The following is a 17,756-nucleotide window of genomic DNA, read 5'->3' as shown; positions in this document are numbered from 1 at the left end:
CGAAAGATATGCAGCAAAAGAAAAGCAGTAAATCTTTGTAACCAAGAGGCTTGAACGAGATTTTATTGAGCATGTTTTCTTTGAAATGTCGTTTAAGACTTCATTCGTTATGTAGCTAATGATGATCAGCTAACAGATTTCACAATAACCCCTGGAGCTCCTGACAACACTGTTTTCACAGAGTAAGAATTAAGATCTTGGATCAAAGTGAAATAACAATGAAATCAAGTCTGATCAAATCCTGAGCGACCAGATAATCAGACATAGTCCAGCCGATAGATAACACAGGCAGACTGTTCTCTGTCACTGTCTATTCTATACCTTACTTCTAACATACCCACATCACAGATAGACAACATGGACCCTTCCCAGATAGTGTCAGGCGCTCACAGTTTGTTCTCGAGCCCTCAAGTTGAGGTGACTTAGGAGAGGACAGAAGTCCATTTTACACATGAACTTCTGTCCTGAAAGGGTCCCAACTTCGCCCAGGTGGAATGTACAGAATGTGAATGTGAAAGCCTGAATCTGTTCATACTGTCTTTAGTCTGACTGTTTCTGTAAGAGCCCTTTTTTAAAAAAAGTCTGAACAAATTTAGTGTGAGCCATGTGAGAATGCAGTGGTTAAAGTGTGGATATAAAAGTGGTATTTGGTAGAGCAGAGTTATGTTGCTTTATATTCTTCACAGCTCGCCTCATTATGTTTTCTTCTATTCAGCATTTCATGATGTGACGCACATGTTGTGATGACACTAATGCAGAAACAGCCACCGTTAAGGCCCACTTTGTCCACTCACCTACTCCAAAACTTTGTTTTAAGTTGCTAGAGCATAACAGTGAAAATCTCCGGTTGTGAGGGATTTTGGTTAAAGGTCCTGGAAAATATCAGGACCTGTATGTCCTTGAATTATCTCAAAATTGTCAGGAGTTGATTTGTGAAGGGAGGCAGAGGCGATGGATAAAGATCATTGTTTAATTTAGCAGTTTTATGAAAGTTACAAAGTGCTGCTCAAACAGCTTCGAATAAGTGGTCAAACAACGGCAGAGTCAGATGGTTTCATTTTAATCACGTTAAACCACATGTCACGAGTCAGATGATTTTTCTAAAGAGTTGGTTGAGACCAAAACTAGAGCTCGTAGAATCAGGTTGATTCTAATGGGACTCCGAGTGCTGCTCTCTGTCTGATACATGTGGAAATCAAAACAACTTGTTCCACTGCTGGAAGCTGCAACTCTGCAGAATAAATATTAGGTTGATATTTATGTCAGTCTCTTGAACAAAGGCGCTTCACAGTCCATGCAGAGCTGAAGCCTCAGTTGACCCTGAGTCATCTCCGTCTGCTGTCCACACTTCACTTAAACTTTGCTTGAGTGTGTGTGTGTGTGTGTGTGTGTGTGTGTGTGTATGTTGTGCATAGACAGACAGAGCGTCTGAGTGGCTTTTGTTTATTGAGGGAAGTTTGCTATTGATTATGGCGACGGAGTGCATGAAGGGCACGATGTTTTGTGAAGCATCAGCTGAAGAATAACTCGTGTTGTGATGAGAACTGAAAATAGCCCATCAGCAGCTAATCAAATTAATGCACGCTTACTGCTGCCAAGATCTAATTAAGCATGCTGGCGAAAAACGCACAAAGACACCAAATGACATGGGATGAAAAGGGAAAATATTAATTTGAGTGGGAAACAAATATCCAGCAGGGCTTTAATAGATTCCCGAAAATGTAACACTGACGCTGCCCTGCTCATTCATGCTATATCGCCTGAGCGTGCTGCAAGAAGCAGGTGCAGCATTGCAGAAAGGTCGAGGCTCCTCTTTTGTGAACATTGGCCGGCTACACCGAGGGCCGGGACATGTCCACAATAACAGACCTTTTTTATGTCCTTTTTCTCCCCTAGCGATGCTCCGCTGGCTCTCATTGCAATTAAAACCAAGTGTCCATCAGAGGCTATCTCTGCTCTGTGTGGCCCATATGTTTGGGTGCTGATAGAGCGTGGATTACTCTGTTTGGGACACAGATAACAGGCTGTTTATAACCTTGGCAGAGTCTGGGGCCTAATCTGGCAGGAGCATATTTCCCCTTGCTCCCCGATAAAGGCCTGTTAGCAGCTTTATCACACGGGCAGATAGAAGTCGAGCCAGAGCGAGACGAGCACAGCACTGAGCCCAATCTGGCACCGCACACGGTTCTGCTGCTTTATTTTTAGAAGCCTTGTCACACCACCAAACACACACTCACACACACACACACACACACACACACATATTAACACAGACACAAGCCTTGCTCCTTGTCAGAAAGAGCAATTAATTTCTACATCTGCCTTCTTGGGCAACACAAGGACCAACTAACAAATTAAAAGAACAATGTCTTCATTCATCATTTGAACTTTCAGAGTTGCCTCAGCATTCAGAGGAACAGAGAGATGAAGGCCTTTCTCTCTTATGTTTTCATGTAGTTTGTTCTATGTAGAAGCTAAAGCTAATTAGCTGGGCAGAAAAAAACACAATGTACCCGAGTTGTTATTGTGTTTGTGTGGGTTATTCAGTGCACTATGAATGGGCATCTCAATTATTCTTATCCCTGGCTGAATAAGAGGATGGTTTTATGGCTGTTTTCCTGCTTACACCTCTAAGTTGCTCTGAAAATACGTGCCAGCCTGCTCTGCTATTTTCTGTATCCTCATCTTGATGGCTCTGCGTAGGCACAATTAGAGAGAGCGCTCCTTTCACAGCCGGAGAAAATTGTCGTCCTCTGTAAATTGCTTTTGCCGCAGCTTAAAGAAGATCTCTTGTTACCCTCTCATTCAGTCTTTTTTTTTTTTGCCTCCCGCTCTCCTCCTCTTTCAGGAAAATTGCTTTCTCGCAATCAATAGATTGCTTGCTGCACTTAGGGGTAAATACAGGTAGACTAGAGCATTAGCATAACATTATTCAGACAAGTGTCAACCTCTAGGCAGTTAGTGCTGCATCTAAGCTCGGTGTGAGGTGAAATGAAGTGCTATAGAGTTGGAGAAGCCACTGCTGCTGCGGCTGTTGCTGAGAGGAGATGAAATTGGCTAAAAGTGCAGGAAAGGATGATGCACTTCAACATTTCTGCAACAAAAAAAAAAAGCATGAAAATGTGACATCTTGCTTCAAGGTGACTTCACATGCACAGTTTACTCCCTGTTATTTCGGTGGCGGAGGTAGATGCAGGAGTCTCTGGAGGTCTGCGGCATGTAGGTCAGACTGGCCTCTTCGTACAACTGCAAGACTTGCAGGATGGAGAAGATGGGAAGCAGCTTTATTGGTGCGCTGTTGATATATGGTCCAGTGACACGACACTGAAAACAGAGCTGGATGTTGGATCTGCTACAGAAAATTCGTAATGCTTTTTCTCTCGAGTCAGTTAGCACAAATTAACCTCACAAGCATGAGTCTAATTAAGTTTCCTCATTGAAGCTTGGCACCCGCTCCCCTCCTCTGCGTATGATTTGATACCCTGTGTCCTCGGGGAGGGGCTGTGGAGAGCAGCAGGCGTGATCTTTCACCGGGGGAGACTCACTCTCTCTCTCTCTCTCTCTCTCTCTCTCTCTCTCTCTCTCTCTCTCTCTCTCTCTCTCTCTCTCTCTCTCTCTCTCTCTCTCTCTCTCTCTTCACTCTCCTTGCTCGCCACCCTTTTCTCTTGTCTTTCTTGATTGACAACAGGGGTTCCTTCTGACCTACATTTGCATCTGCTCCCTGACCCAAATAGAAACCATGTAATGAGCCGCTCGGCCATTTTTTTTTTAATATCCTGAGTTGGAACTTGTGTTGTGTTCGTCCTGCAGGGGGGAGTTTAGCTTCGCGGTGGTAGCAGTGTCCCCGGGGCTTTATGTCTGAAGCTGCAGGGGCCGCACAAAGACACCGTCCCATCCAGACGCCTGCCTGCACGGCCACCCAGGCCATTCTAGGTCATCTGATTAATCTTCACGGTGATTACTAATCGGCGGCTTGTGCTAATGTGCTGTATCACCGAGGCACAGAGGCAAAATCATCAGACAGATTTCAATCTTGTTTGTCGGGTCATCAGTTCTCCTGAAGTGCCTTCCCAAATACGGCAATAAAAACCAGAATTCATTCAGAGTGGAAGCCGTGCAGAGCGTCGGGCTGTAATATCATCTGACTGTGCAATGAGCCCGTTATTGTTTCTCTCCCAAAACACCAGGAAGAGTCGGCGCTGGCAGCAGCTTGTACACAAATAGAGAGCGAGAGATCCCCTGGGATCCCACTGTGGATTCCACGAGCGAGCGTGAAAGCCGCTTGGTGCTCTCAAGACATGAAGCTGTGTGTGTTAGTGCAGCAGCCGTCACAGCCAAAACCAGTCTGATAAACACAGCCATCACACCGAAAATTTGAGCAGCCTCTTGATAAAGACGCTTTGTCAAAAACAGAAAGCGGAGATAGTTCTTTTCACCGACACATTAAAGTGCATTTAGAGAACAAATCACCTTTTGTGTGTTTTTTTAGAACACTCTCAGATCTTATATATAAGCTTTAACAATGCCTCACAGTGTCGGACATGTTCCCACTTATTAAACACATGACGCACAGGCATGTACTTGCAGAGACATTGTGAGTCGATTGAATTTCACTTCAGTAGAAGTATAAATTTAGACTCACAGGAACAACTGTGGAACTTGTTTCCTGGTTTCATTTCCTGTCTCTTCACAGTGGGATTTTCTCTTATCAGCAAGTGTGATATTATGTGAATAATCTCATTTTCCTGCAGCTTTCATAATGACAACCTCGCATATTTCTGATTCAGATGAACATCCTCGCTGCCGTAAGTGTTACATTTGTGCAAGATAAAAACCCGTCCCTTTTGAGTGAGAGGGGAATGAGACATATTCTTCTAGAAATTGCCTTTTCTTTTCATTCATTTCACTCCGGCTTTAGTCCACCTCATTTCAGATTATATTGCTCCCATCTGTGCTGAACAATCAGAAAGGAAACCTTTTCCAGCGGCTGCATTAGATGGCCTTTCATTTTCCTTGGGCCTGCAATCATAATGACATAATGTAGTGCATGAGCCTCTGCAGAGCTCTTCTCTCTATCGCTCACTGTGGATACTCAAGTAGCTTCTCTTCCTGATATGTAGAATACCAAATCCTATTATTTCTCCGGCTAAATAACACCGCTCTCCAAGGCGTTGTGTGATGTTTTAATGAGAGCCTCCGATTCCCGATGCTCGACGCTGTCATCGCTGCGTTTCCTTAAACTGCCAAGTAAGAGCTCCATTAATAATTCAGCTCATTAAAGTGTGTAATTAATCTGGAGCTGTGTAACAGGGAGAGACTGGGACGCAGGGAGAAAACTCTCCAGGGGGGCACAAGAGAAACATTGGGCTAAGAGAAGCAGCACACCCGCTGTGATGGAACCAGTTCCCCGGCACACAACCAGTTCTCCTGCATCATTTATCTGGCAGGAAAAAAAGCTACAGAGAGACAATGCCGCCTCTGCTGCTGCTACACACCAGACATCTTCAGGCAGCTCAGCCAATCAACAATGCAGCGCGGGTGCACACAGGGTTGTGTGTGTATGTGTGTGTGTGTGTGTCCTTGTACATCTGGGGAATCTGCTCGGGTGTCTGTTTACTGAAGATGTTGAAGGTCAGTTTCTGGGTTTCTTGGAAGACTCTTTTGGTCAGCACAGATTTCTTCAGAATGTAAACATGAAAATGTAAGTGCACAGAAATCGTCTCATAGATCTTGTTTTACGATAGTGGTTTTATTTGTCACGATACTTTTGTTACTTACCTATTATGTTAATGTTATGGCCAACTTTATCAATAAATCATTACTGAGTAGAGACAGGACTCACAGAGGAACTCACACTACAATACGACACTAAACAATACTTTGTTTTATGGTACAACACAAAACTATTTTTATTTTGTTGTACTTTGTTGTGTGATATGTTTTGAAAGGATATGATAAAATACGATATGACTTGATCAGCACGATACAGGCCCACTGCAGTGATTCGGGGTTAATTGATATCAAGAAAATCATCTAATGATACAAACATCTGATGAAGTGAAGACTACAACATGCCCCTTAAAGGAAATACAGAATCAATGCACTTGTTTATTGCAATTTAATGTCAGTTTCATCTCTTATCAAGTTTCATCGAAAGAGCTTCAAGACAACGACATATTGTCCCGTCCCGACTTCAAGCCTAATTCACAGTGACCATGTTTACAAGACAAGTTAATACAGCGTATGTAATGCACGTAGTAATGTCTTCATAATCCATGTAAACAACTTCTAACTTACTGTCAATAAGCAGGAATTAGGAGGGTATTGAGTGCAAACAGATAAGGTACTAAAAAGCAGCCGGTAAGCTACTAATTATCAAGCTAATAAGCCACCATTTCATGGTGAATATTGTGACCTTAATTTAAAGGGATTTAATGAACCACACACCCTGTTTAAGGACACAACATGTAAACACTTCAGTAAAATAGAGTTCAATGGATTGACTGCAGGAAGAAAAGCTCTAATCTGTATCATCATCCTTATCCTCATATAATCAACACACCTTGAAAATACAGTCTTCCTTAACATGATTAACATAAATATGAAGATGTGATTGAGGCTTTATGTTAAAATAGAATATTTGAGATTAGTTTAGACCACAGCTAGCATCAGCAATCAACCGCTAGCTAAACTGTTGCGTTATTATTATTAGCCTAGATTTGAAAAGAAGATGTGAACTAATAAATTACACTGATAACATCTTTGAGCTCACTGTGAGTGTGATGTTGTGTAAGTATTGATGATACACACAGATAACTTTTAAGAGGCTGTTTGTACTTTGTCTGCGACAGACCTCGTTAAACTGTGTTTGTTAACCGGGACTCACTGTATTGTCCAGAAGACCTAGCGTTTCTGTTCTGAGTAGTATAAACATGTGCCTCTCATCTCATCAGATTAACAAACAGCACGTGTATATAAAACTTTATTATTATTTTCTAAAACACAATAAAAGTATTACTTGATTTTGACATCATGGACACTATCTGAATTTGATTTCCACTTTCCTGCGCAGAGCTCAAACAAAGCGTTGGACCTGAGCCTGGTGTTTGTTTTAGATGCTTCAGGTAGACCTCAGTAAACAGTGGCGTTCTCACTCAGCATGCCTGCTGCCACTCACCAGCCCTCAGCTGCTCCAGATGTGGCTTAATTTACTGCGACTTGGCTAATCACAGTGATTAAGGATTAATTACTGTTAATCACTTTTACATAAACTGGTTGGCAGTGGGAGAGCTGTGCTCGGTGAAAAATGCCAGTGAAGTGTGTGCAGTTAGTGAGATGGAATCGGACGGCGCTGCAGGCTGTTATGAGCCTTAGTTCTGTGGTTTTATTATTGCAGTGTTTATATTCCTTGGCCACCTATTGAAATGAAGTTAAACTCCATGAATTTTCTGGAGTTGAATTATTAAATGCAGATTTTTCATGAAGTTAGATTTAGATTTGTGAAGTTTTTACATTCGTAAAAAACAACATAGTCGTCGCTGGCAGGAGGGACATCGTCAATATTCAGCCCAGCAGTTGTCTCCTGGTCAGCCGGGACTGAACACACGCTGCTGGGCTGTGCAAATGTCCTGCTACAGGAGATAAGAATGTGAAGGAGCATAACCACTGTGACTTCCATTAACACAGACTGACAAGGGAATCACAGGGACATCAGGGGGTCTGGGATGAGGCTGACAACAAAGCCGAGCGGCTCTGTGCTCGACCCCCCCCCCCCCCTTCCTCCCCCTCCTCCCGCCCCCTGCGCGATCTGAGGGTGGCAGTGTGGTCACCTTCCCTCCTTGGCCTGGTTTCACACTGACATGCTCGTCTGCTCTCCTGAAGGAATGGCTTTAATAAGGTAGAGCGGATCAAGGCGACTGTTAATGACATGGCAGGCCCAGTCAACACAGTGCCCGAGGCCATGGATGGCCCCACTCTGCTGCATGCTGCTGGACGCTCGCTATCTCATGTGGGACACTCAGGCCACTTGTCTGGATGCTCTTTAACTGCTACCCATCCTCTGTGTGAGCTGAGGAGCTACACAGTGGGATGAACCCACCCCCATTTTCACGGAGCTGGTTAACTTGCTCCGCATTATTTTGTATTTATCATCCAGTAGCCAGGAGCATTTATCATACAGTACAACAAAAACATGATTTTTTTAATAATCATAATTTGGTTAAACTTCTCACAGCTCCAGCTACACACTTTCCTAAACTGTTGATTTTGTCAAGTGCAACCAAATACTCATTTTAAAAATGTGATACGAGAGCTCACTCATCATACTCATTTTAAACCATGATGCGTTGCATCTCTGCACACTATCCACTGGTGGGGGTGGCCAGCCAGCGAACAAGTGGTGACTCTAGCCTTGTGCTAACTCATTCAACACAGCTCAGACTGTTAAAAACACGATTGATGAAGTCAAGTGATGCAGAGAGGCCGTGCACAAGTAAATTACTAACTGCTACTCACTGTTGGGTTAGCAGACACTCACAGTACACAGCGTATATACTCAGTAAGTAATCATGTAATAGGGAGTAGATTAAAATGTGGTTTCAGACAAAGCCAATGTCTTATCTGCTGGCCCTTTGGCCTTGGTGGACCTTATTGTAATTACCTTCTTCAGTGGTACCTGAAGATGACAGGCGTGTGTGTGATCAGTATTTATAACAAAGCCCAAGCTGCTTCTTTATCATCTGAACTGGTGGTCACAAAGTGGAAGGACCACATAAAGGATGAGAAGGCAGCAAAGCGCTTTTAATGTGAAGGCTGTCAGCTCTACTCGCCTCAGTTCTCACCCTGTGAAGAGCACAGGGCCTTATCGCTTTAATTGACTCTTTATCTCTTTGTTAATTTCCTCTTTAGTGCATTAGCTCCCATTCTACCTTTTGATATGTCATTTCACATTGGCTCTTGTATGACTTACAGGAGGTGGCTTTAGAGATTACCATATTTCATAAAAAGGCAGATTTCTCTTTTTAAACAACACAGTTATAGAGTGTAGTTGCTTCTTAATTGTCCATTAACCTCTGTGATATTGTCTGTTAACCTTATTCCCTTATAATGAAATGCATAACTTTGAGTCCACAACTTGAGTAGATGCAGTGAAATGATTACTCTCAACACACTCTCAACACATCCCGAAGCTCTTTTTGTGCATATTTAATAAGTGTGGTAAAATGTAATGTTACTGGCAGGAGTTTCAAGACTGGCGACTTTACAAAGGCAAACAGAGGGGACTTAAGGGAGGCAGGATTTAACAGTTTGATGCCTGTCGTCTTCCTCCTGGTCTATGTTGGTTCTCTTTCCATTCCAGTACACTTGCGACTGTATAATGAATTATGCCGATGTTGAATTAGCATGTAGCTGTCGCTTCGGTGCTGGTGCTCGCCTCGTGACAGGACCACCGTAGCACAGTCCTGCGTGGAGAGAGGGGGCTTCCACTGTGATTTATTAACTGCTAAAGCCACAATGAAGTGTGCCCACTGAAGCACCAATGCAAACAAATAGGGCCAGAGCTGTCAATGTAAATTCATGCAGACAGGCCAACCGCAGCCTGACCAGAAAGGGTTAATTATGCAAAAGCATTTTGGCTTTCAAGGCAAGTTTCTGAGCGTGGACTGATTGTATTAGGCAAGATTACATCACGGCTGCATTTAGTACGACATGCTGAATATCAGCATGGTCCATTTTGACAGAAGACATGTTTCTTTTTATTTTGTTTGACAGCTTTAAATGAATATTTTTCACTGACTGATTGGTTTTTTTTTTGGGTTTTTTTTTTAAATGCAGGATGACGTAACAGCAATGTTTATATGTTTGAACGCTAATAAGCTTATATCACAGCTAATGCTTTTAACTTTGAAGTATAATTTTCTTTCTACTTTGCATCACAAACAAACGTTATACAATATCTACAGGTGAAATGTTTCTGTACATATATGTGCAGTTATTATGAGCCTCAGTGCAGGGAACGCCAAATGTGACCAGAATAGACTCAAAAGTGGTGATATTATTAGATCCTCTTTGACTGTGCCTTAAGGATTACTACATGCCAAATACTGTGATTTTTGTTAATTTTACTGAACATGGCTAATGACTAATAAATGCGTGTGCCATATTAATGTAATATTTGGTTGTATACGTGTTCACATGCTTCAGTTTCTTACACTGAAGGAACCGCTGACATTTCACTTAGCATTTGCCCTTCACAAAGTTAGCGGAGAGCCATACTGTTAGGCAGCTTCTGCACACACTTGCAAACCAATCCATAGTGGTTCCTCACTTCACAAGCACTTGTCAGATATTTTGGTGGTATGATCATCTGTTCAGCTTGGCATGCCAGTTTTTCAGCATTGAGTATTAGCAAAGAGAGAGTGATAGCTTTGCTTTGCTGCAGTGTAAATTATGAAGTCTAACATAGGTTAACCCTTTAACCAGCCCACCCCTGTGCCCCGTGTTTGAACGCTTCATATTTCAAATGATAGACAAACCCTTTATGAATAAGAGTTATTTATTTGTTTTAATTCTGGATGGTGGTCGCTGTATATGTTAAAGAAATACATCTTTATTTTTGTACACCCAAATAAATACTTTTGCGGCTGTTGCAAATGCAAAGTGGACTACTTCCTGTTTGCCAAAAGAGGTTGTCTCATGAAAGACAAACATGTTTGAATAAAGTTTGAATAACTTCACAACCTGAGTTAAGTTGTATGACATTGCAAAGGAATTTCAAAACTAATATGAAATATCGCAGATTGTTCTTTGACTTTAAAGGCTCATGCCCTTCACCGTTCAATATTGCTCTCTGAAATGTCAGGCCACGCGCTTGTTGATCTGCCTGGACACGTTTACACCTGACCAGCATCGAGTGTCACTTTTGGATGCCTCTCCCTGTGCGTCTCCCTGTGATGTAACACTGAGGATCACATTTCAGCATCTGGGTGCAGAGCGCAGGGGCCTCCAAAGGTGTCCGCTCGTTCCAACCGAGGCATCCAGTCTCTGTCAGAGGCCTTTATGTTTGACCGTCCATCTTGCTTACTGTGACAGAACAGCCCAACATCATTAATTAAACATCAGCCTTTTCCACAATCACCGGATCGCCATGACAGGCTGCCATGCCAACAGTCCCCGTCGACATGCCTTGGAAATCTAGAAGGGGATTACATATGGTAATGGTTTCTGACAGGCTGCCATTTGCCTCTGTTAATCTGATAGGAGTAGATATCTGGACTGCAGAGCATGGTGTGTTGTAACTCTTTGAGTTTGATATTGTTATGCCATGAAAAAACGAAATCATTTTGAAGATGCAAGCAGTGTCCTGGAAGAAATCTTAATCCCCTGACAAGCTTTTGATGGGATCCCAAATATTGTAACTGACTCAAACGTGTATTTTTAGACCTGGATCCTGCTTGTATTTGCTGTCAATTTCAATATTTCTCACATTTTTGATCTCCTGTCATGTATAGCGTGATGATGTGACATCTATAACAGACCCTGGTGATAACATTCCTCCAAAGAAGCTGGTTACGATGCTCGCCCCAGGCTGCCAACCCACTTTTGTTTTCACATTCCCCTTCAGAGAGAAGACTGAGTTTATTCTCAGGTCTTTGTTCAATTAAGACTCACCCTAAATTCAGAGCTGCTCTCAAACGCTACATCTCTGGTGCTGGTTCAGTTAATAATTTAATACCAACAACTATCTTCAGATGCGGCTGTGAGCCAATCTTCTCGAATGACTAATATATGGGCAACAGAAAATGTTACACATGCTGAAAACAAGCATCAAGGGGGGAGAAGAAGGGGGTTTAGACAAGCTGCTCTCCCCCAAATAGGGACGTAAATCATCTCTGAGCGTCATATCCGGAGCTTATCCTAACAGAGCAAAAGCTTTTTTTCCCTCTCAGCCGCGTACAAATGAAATGAATATTTCCAGATAAACAACCAGACAGTTAAACATCCACCTTTCCAAAAGCCAATTGCCCTGTGCTTTTATTAAATATCGATTTGATTTGTAAAAGGCCAGATGCTGCGAGGTTAAATAAATGTCATGTTCTCCCGGTCCAGTTTACTTTTGTTGTCTGCTCAGTCGTAGACATTTTGTCTCGCTGTGTGTACAAAAACAAAGACCATCTTGACCCAAAATGTCCATCCATCAAGAGATGCATTTACAGGAAGACACGAATGCATACTTTTAATCCTGCATGCCTTACCTTATCAGTACATTCATCAGCAACCCCAGCCAGTTCAAGAGTGTTTCTATTCGAAATAACTGGTGAAATAAAGCAAAGCAATAAAAGCCTGGTGCATGCCTCCTTGAGAGAATTGCTTGTCAACAACGGCAGAAAGGAATAAGGCATCGTCTGACAACAAGCCATCTTTGAAACGCCTCCAAGAGGGAAATGGCATCCATTAGAGACATACAGAAAATGTGTGTTCACCGAGGGAGGGAGGGGGGTCCGAATCACGCAGACACACAGATAATTGTTTATCCCTGGGAGAACCTTCAGTGTTTGTCTGCGGGTGGCTAAGTAAGTTCAGCAGCACTATTGGACAGGGAGCGCCCGGCAGACCCAAGGCTCGACAAACATTAGGATGAATCAATTAGTCCGCCATTAGCCAATAAAGTGGCCCTCACTGAGTCGTGTAATTATGACCCACAGCAAAGCCGATTTTATGGAGTCACATTATCCCTTTCTTTTCTTTATTAATTTTATTTGTTTGAGATAATCCCCTCCATGGTTTTAATTATGTGCTTTAGATTCATGCTGGAATAAATAAATCATCATTTGCTTCCATCGTTTTTTGAACACTGCTGTTTTCTCCCCATCGAAACACCGTCTCCGTTATTCCTGTCATGTCTGAAGGGATCACACTGATTATTCCAGTGAATTAAAAATGAATACAGTCACATCCTTTTCTGCCAGATCCACGTGAACCATGCACGGAGCAGGTTCCCGATTAGATTGTATGATAAGAGATGGCAGGAAGTGCTGATATTATAGGGAGCAGCTACTTAGCTTGTTCCCAGCTCAGAGGACACAGTGTAAGTGTGACAATGTGCTGTCAATGAGGGATGACAGTACACAGCCAACATGGCGTAATGCATTGTTCCTTCCCGGGTCCCTCCTGACAGATGCTCTCCAAGACAGCTGGATCAGCAGCAAGAATGGCGTCGGGATCCAGGCTGAGCTGAGGATGTGATACGCAGCTGATTAGCGAGGGGAATACATGTGTCAACGAGCGTGGCGCCGGGATCATGCCGCAGTTCCTGTTAATTGTCACTTTAAGGCACATTTACCTGTTTATTTTGGAAACCTATACGACTGCTGAGTGGAGCTATTTGCTTTCAGTTTGCCCGTGACCTTTTCTTATTCCGCCTTTGTGTTAAAAAAAAGTCAGACTCCTGTTTTCTTTTTCCTTTTCCTTCCAAGAGATCTCCTATAAATGACCTTCACTGCTGCGAGCCGCTCTTACAAGACTGATGCTGAAGGTGCTTCCAGCCAAGTAAAATAAACACTCGGCGAAAGTTTAAGCTGGAACTTGGCTGAATCCAATCGTTTCTGTGGACGCAGGGAATTTTTATGTTCCACTTCGCAGTTGAGAGTCTAGACGTTTTATGAGTTCTGGATGAATTTTGCCTTTTTTGTGTCATTTTTTTTTAACAGGAGAATCATGTCAGTGATACGCCCCACACAAATGTGTGCTGGTGCTCTTTTACTTCAAATTTTAAGACATTTTTCCCTTCCCTTTTTTTAAAGCCAAATGTAGAAATATAACTCTTACGGAAGACAATTAGTGAGGCTTGTAAAGTTCCGACCTCATTTTACCCACCTTGGAATACTCAATGTAACGTTTTATAGTGCCTTTATGTCTGTATTTTAGGTTTTTTACATTTTTCGGTCTTGGGTATCTGCTGCTTTGTCTTGTTTTCCTTCTTTGAATTACGACCAGAAAGTTCAGCTCTTTTTCTTCTTTGGGATATTGTGGTGCGCGCTCTCTTTAACACCCACTTAACATAGCTGTTTATGAGGTGGTAACTATAGAGAAAAACGGCCCCTCCATACTGGTGAGCGTTCAGGGGCTCGAAGCGACGGGGGTCTCTGTTGATGTACATTAACTAAAGTGGACAGGCGGGTCTCGAGTTTCTGATGTAGCAGGTTTGATCGGGTCATAACTCGGCTGTGTAGGTAAGGCAAGCGTAAAGCCATCCGTGCTTTTGTTCTCTAAACCCGTCCATACATTACAGGAGTGATGAAGGAGTCTGGATAATGAGACAGGATGTTTGTACAGTCCTGCCACCCCAAGAGACCCCCCAGCCCCCCACCAATACTCCGCCCACACTCAATCTACCTCCCGCTGAGTCTGTGGCCTGAACCCCTGACCTCTTCCGCTCGCCAACAGTTGCCATATTTGCATTTCCAGTCCACTTAAGGGCAAGGAGGGGGTTACTTGGGGAGCCCCCACCGCTTCTTCTGCTAATACAGCAGGCCTCATTCTCATCCCAGTGACCCCCTGCCCAGGCCTACCAACCCGGACAGCAGTCTGGGGTTAATGCACCAAGCACTCCTATTGTCTCTGAATTAATGAAGTGCTCCCCGCCTGTCCCTTCTCATTCAGTGACAACGAGACAAATAACGAATGGTAACATTTTAAATGGCTATCGACACATGGTGGAGGGGTCTTAATGTCACAGAGTCACTGCTCCTGTTAGCACTGTGGCCCCCCCTGTAAGGAAAACACCGGATGCTGTCGATTCACTTTCGATGTCCACACTGGGATCAATTTAAAACCCTGGCAGCAGCTCACTCCTCCACACAGGAGAAGGTGTTTTATATTGAAATGGATGTTTTCTCAGATGGAGGAGGAAGAGTCTGAGCCGAGGAGTGTTCGCACCTCAGAAAATGGAAGGCTGGACTCGGATTAATTTAAGAATGGCAAGGGAGACCTCTAGTGGAGAGCAGAGCTATCTTTATAGATGTCTTTTTTGTTGATAAAGAATTTCCTTTTAGTTCACTATTTAGTCGTGTACTCGTCATTTTTTCTAAAATGTCTCCATTGAGAACAGATTTGAAAATCACTGTAAGCGATGGGTAAAGAAAAAGACAAATGCAGTAAAGTAGTGTTACTCTCACACTTACAGGCGGTGGAAAATAACATTTCCCAAATAAATAAAAATGCTACTTTTCAATAAAAGCCAGACTTCTATTTGAAAGTAACACATTCAATCTGAGGCGCTAATTTGTGATTGTTTTCTTTTTTTTATCAGTCTGATCAATAAATTCCGGAAAGATGTGGATAGAGAGTAAGTGAAGGATTCCCCGAAACAAAACCAACCTGGGTTTGAATTCATTGACTTTAACTTCCTTTTACCCTTGTAAACAAACCTCTGGTTTAAATCTGCCTTAAGTCTTTGTAAGTAGTCCAGTTAAACTATCGGAGTACGGTGCTATTTCAAAAAGGATAAACACGTCACTCTTAGTTCCTGTTTTGAACTTTGAGTATTCAGATATCTCCTTTATTTAGGCAGAAGACTCGCCCCACTCTTTACAAATACACACACACACACATCTTTATTCTAGCATGCTGCATAAGTCGCAGCAAGCTGGTGGATAAGTGGGTGCAGCTCAGCAGTGTCAGCCGTGCAGTCAGGCTCCTCCACAGCTGACAGCTTGTTACGGAGCATCATGCCGCTGTAGGTGTGACCTTTATGACTGACCTCTGACCTCCTCCTGTCATTGCAGTGCTGAGTATCCGTGGCGCCCAGGAGGAGGAGCCCCCAGATCCACAGCTCATGCGCCTGGACAACATGCTGCTGGCGGAGGGAGTATCCGGCCCGGAGAAAGGTGGAGGCTCTGCGGCTGCGGCGGCTGCAGCGGCGGCCTCGGGAGGCGCAGGGCCAGACAACTCTGCAGAGCACTCTGACTACAGAGCCAAACTGACCCAGATCAGACAGATCTACCACACAGAGCTGGAGAAGTACGAACAGGTGAGAACAGCTGAACTGACTTATATGAAGCACTGATTGGTCCAGAGGATGAGGTTATGATACATTACATAAGTAATATTAGTTATTTTAACAAATATTAAATATGTCATATTCACTAGTTTCAATCGCATTCAGCCACTGAATTGTGTCCACATTTCCAAATGTAGCCAGCGCTGTCATTGGCTGAGTGAAACACCAGTTCCCCGCTCCAAAACATCTACTGTCAAATTAAACAATGAAAAACAAATCCAGTCTGATGGCAGGGTGATGATTGAGCCACATTACTTTAATATAAGTCTATAATTTATGATTTTGGAAAAAGCTGCTGACTCTGTCTTTAGTGGAAGTGAAAGCTGTAACAATGATTACAGATGTTGTCCCAACAGATGTTTTCTCTCATTTTGAGACGTTTTATTCTATTAAAGCACTACACATAACACAACAACAATATTTACAAAATACAAGTCTGCAGACTTCATGTAAAAATGATCATGCAGCAGACGCTGAAACAATTTGACATTTAATCCTGTCCATGGATTATCATCCAACAATGCTGCAGCCAACATTTCCATAAAGCAACTTCTTGTTAGACGTTGAATTTCCATTGAGTGTCCACATTGAAGCCCCCACACCAACATTGTGTCAGCACTAGAGTTTAGATCTTAAATTAGAAATAAATAAAACAGAGTAGCAAATATGAAGTTGTAAAAAGGCAAAAAAAAAATGATAAAAGAAGGAGGAGCCTGGGGCAAAATGTTTATAATGAGGGCTTCTTGTCTAATTGATATGCATTCTGAAATCACAGAGCTAATTAATTCATCATTCATTCATTCAAGTAATTGTTTCAGCACTTCCAGGGTTACTGTCTAGCTAACTTTTTTCTACGATAAATAAACAACATTACTGCAGGATGAGGTAACAATACAAACAGTAGAACTTACACAACAGGAAGACAAAGAGCGTTACAAACCCTAAAAACAATTTAAATAATCCTTAAGACCAGTCACCTTTTAGCTGATCTAAAAGCAAGAAGGAAAACTAATAGACCTACAGTATATTAAATGTTCCCTTCTGAGGATTTGTTGTCTTCTTCTTCTTCTTTTTTTTTCTTCTTTTTTTTGGACTTTGATTGAAAAGTATTTTTTTACTTTCTGTAAGCACAGAACAAGACAATCAATGATGTCACTTTATCCTTTTGTGATGTCATTTCCTCTCTTTTACTGACTATGTGGCTCTTTTATTGTTAAAACCAAAGTATCGGGATTTGTCTGCTCTATATTCACCTGCTAGTACACATCCAAAAGACACAATCGTACCACAAGAGATCAGGTGGCGCTCCTGGTACACTCAAATATTTCCTCAATGTACATCACTGTCAGTAAGCATTCGCTTTAGATTGTGTTTGTACCCCAGAATAGTCCAGCATATGCAATGTGTTGTGTGCCTCCCTGTGTATTCCAAGTATAGTCTTGAAAGTCTGTCGGGGGGGGGGGGATGATTTCCTCTCATTGCCTTGATAACCGATGTATTGCCGACAATAGCATCTCGCTCAGATGAATGTGAGTGAGACAGATGAACACGCAGATAGACAGACACAGACAAAGCCTGACACGGCTAAATCCAGAGAGAGATCGACAGGAGGAGAGAAAATAAAGAAGAGGAGACAGTAAGAGACACAGTGTCGGAGTGTAATATCGTGGCAGATTCACGCCTGGTGTCACACGGG

The 17,756-nt window shown here is 42.7% G+C and overlaps 1 protein-coding gene across 3 annotated transcripts in view; it reads left to right on the top strand.

Moving 5' to 3' along the window:
• Nucleotides 1–17,756, top strand: part of LOC306827801 (pre-B-cell leukemia transcription factor 1-like) — a 56,220-nt gene that overhangs the window by 27,675 nt on the left and 10,789 nt on the right. For all 3 annotated transcript variants that reach the window (XM_079349860.1, XM_079349861.1, XM_079349859.1), the window contains exon 3: nt 15,786–16,030. In XM_079349860.1, the coding sequence (XP_079205986.1) occupies nt 15,786–16,030 (245 nt within the window). The remainder of the gene's footprint in view (nt 1–15,785; nt 16,031–17,756) is intronic.

The sequence above is a fragment of the Symphodus melops genome (assembly GCF_947650265.1).
Source record: "Symphodus melops genome assembly, chromosome: 8".
NCBI lineage: Eukaryota > Metazoa > Chordata > Actinopteri > Labriformes > Labridae > Symphodus > Symphodus melops.
Note: the sequence above shows the minus strand (reverse complement) of the source record. Positions and strands in the feature narration are given on the sequence as shown.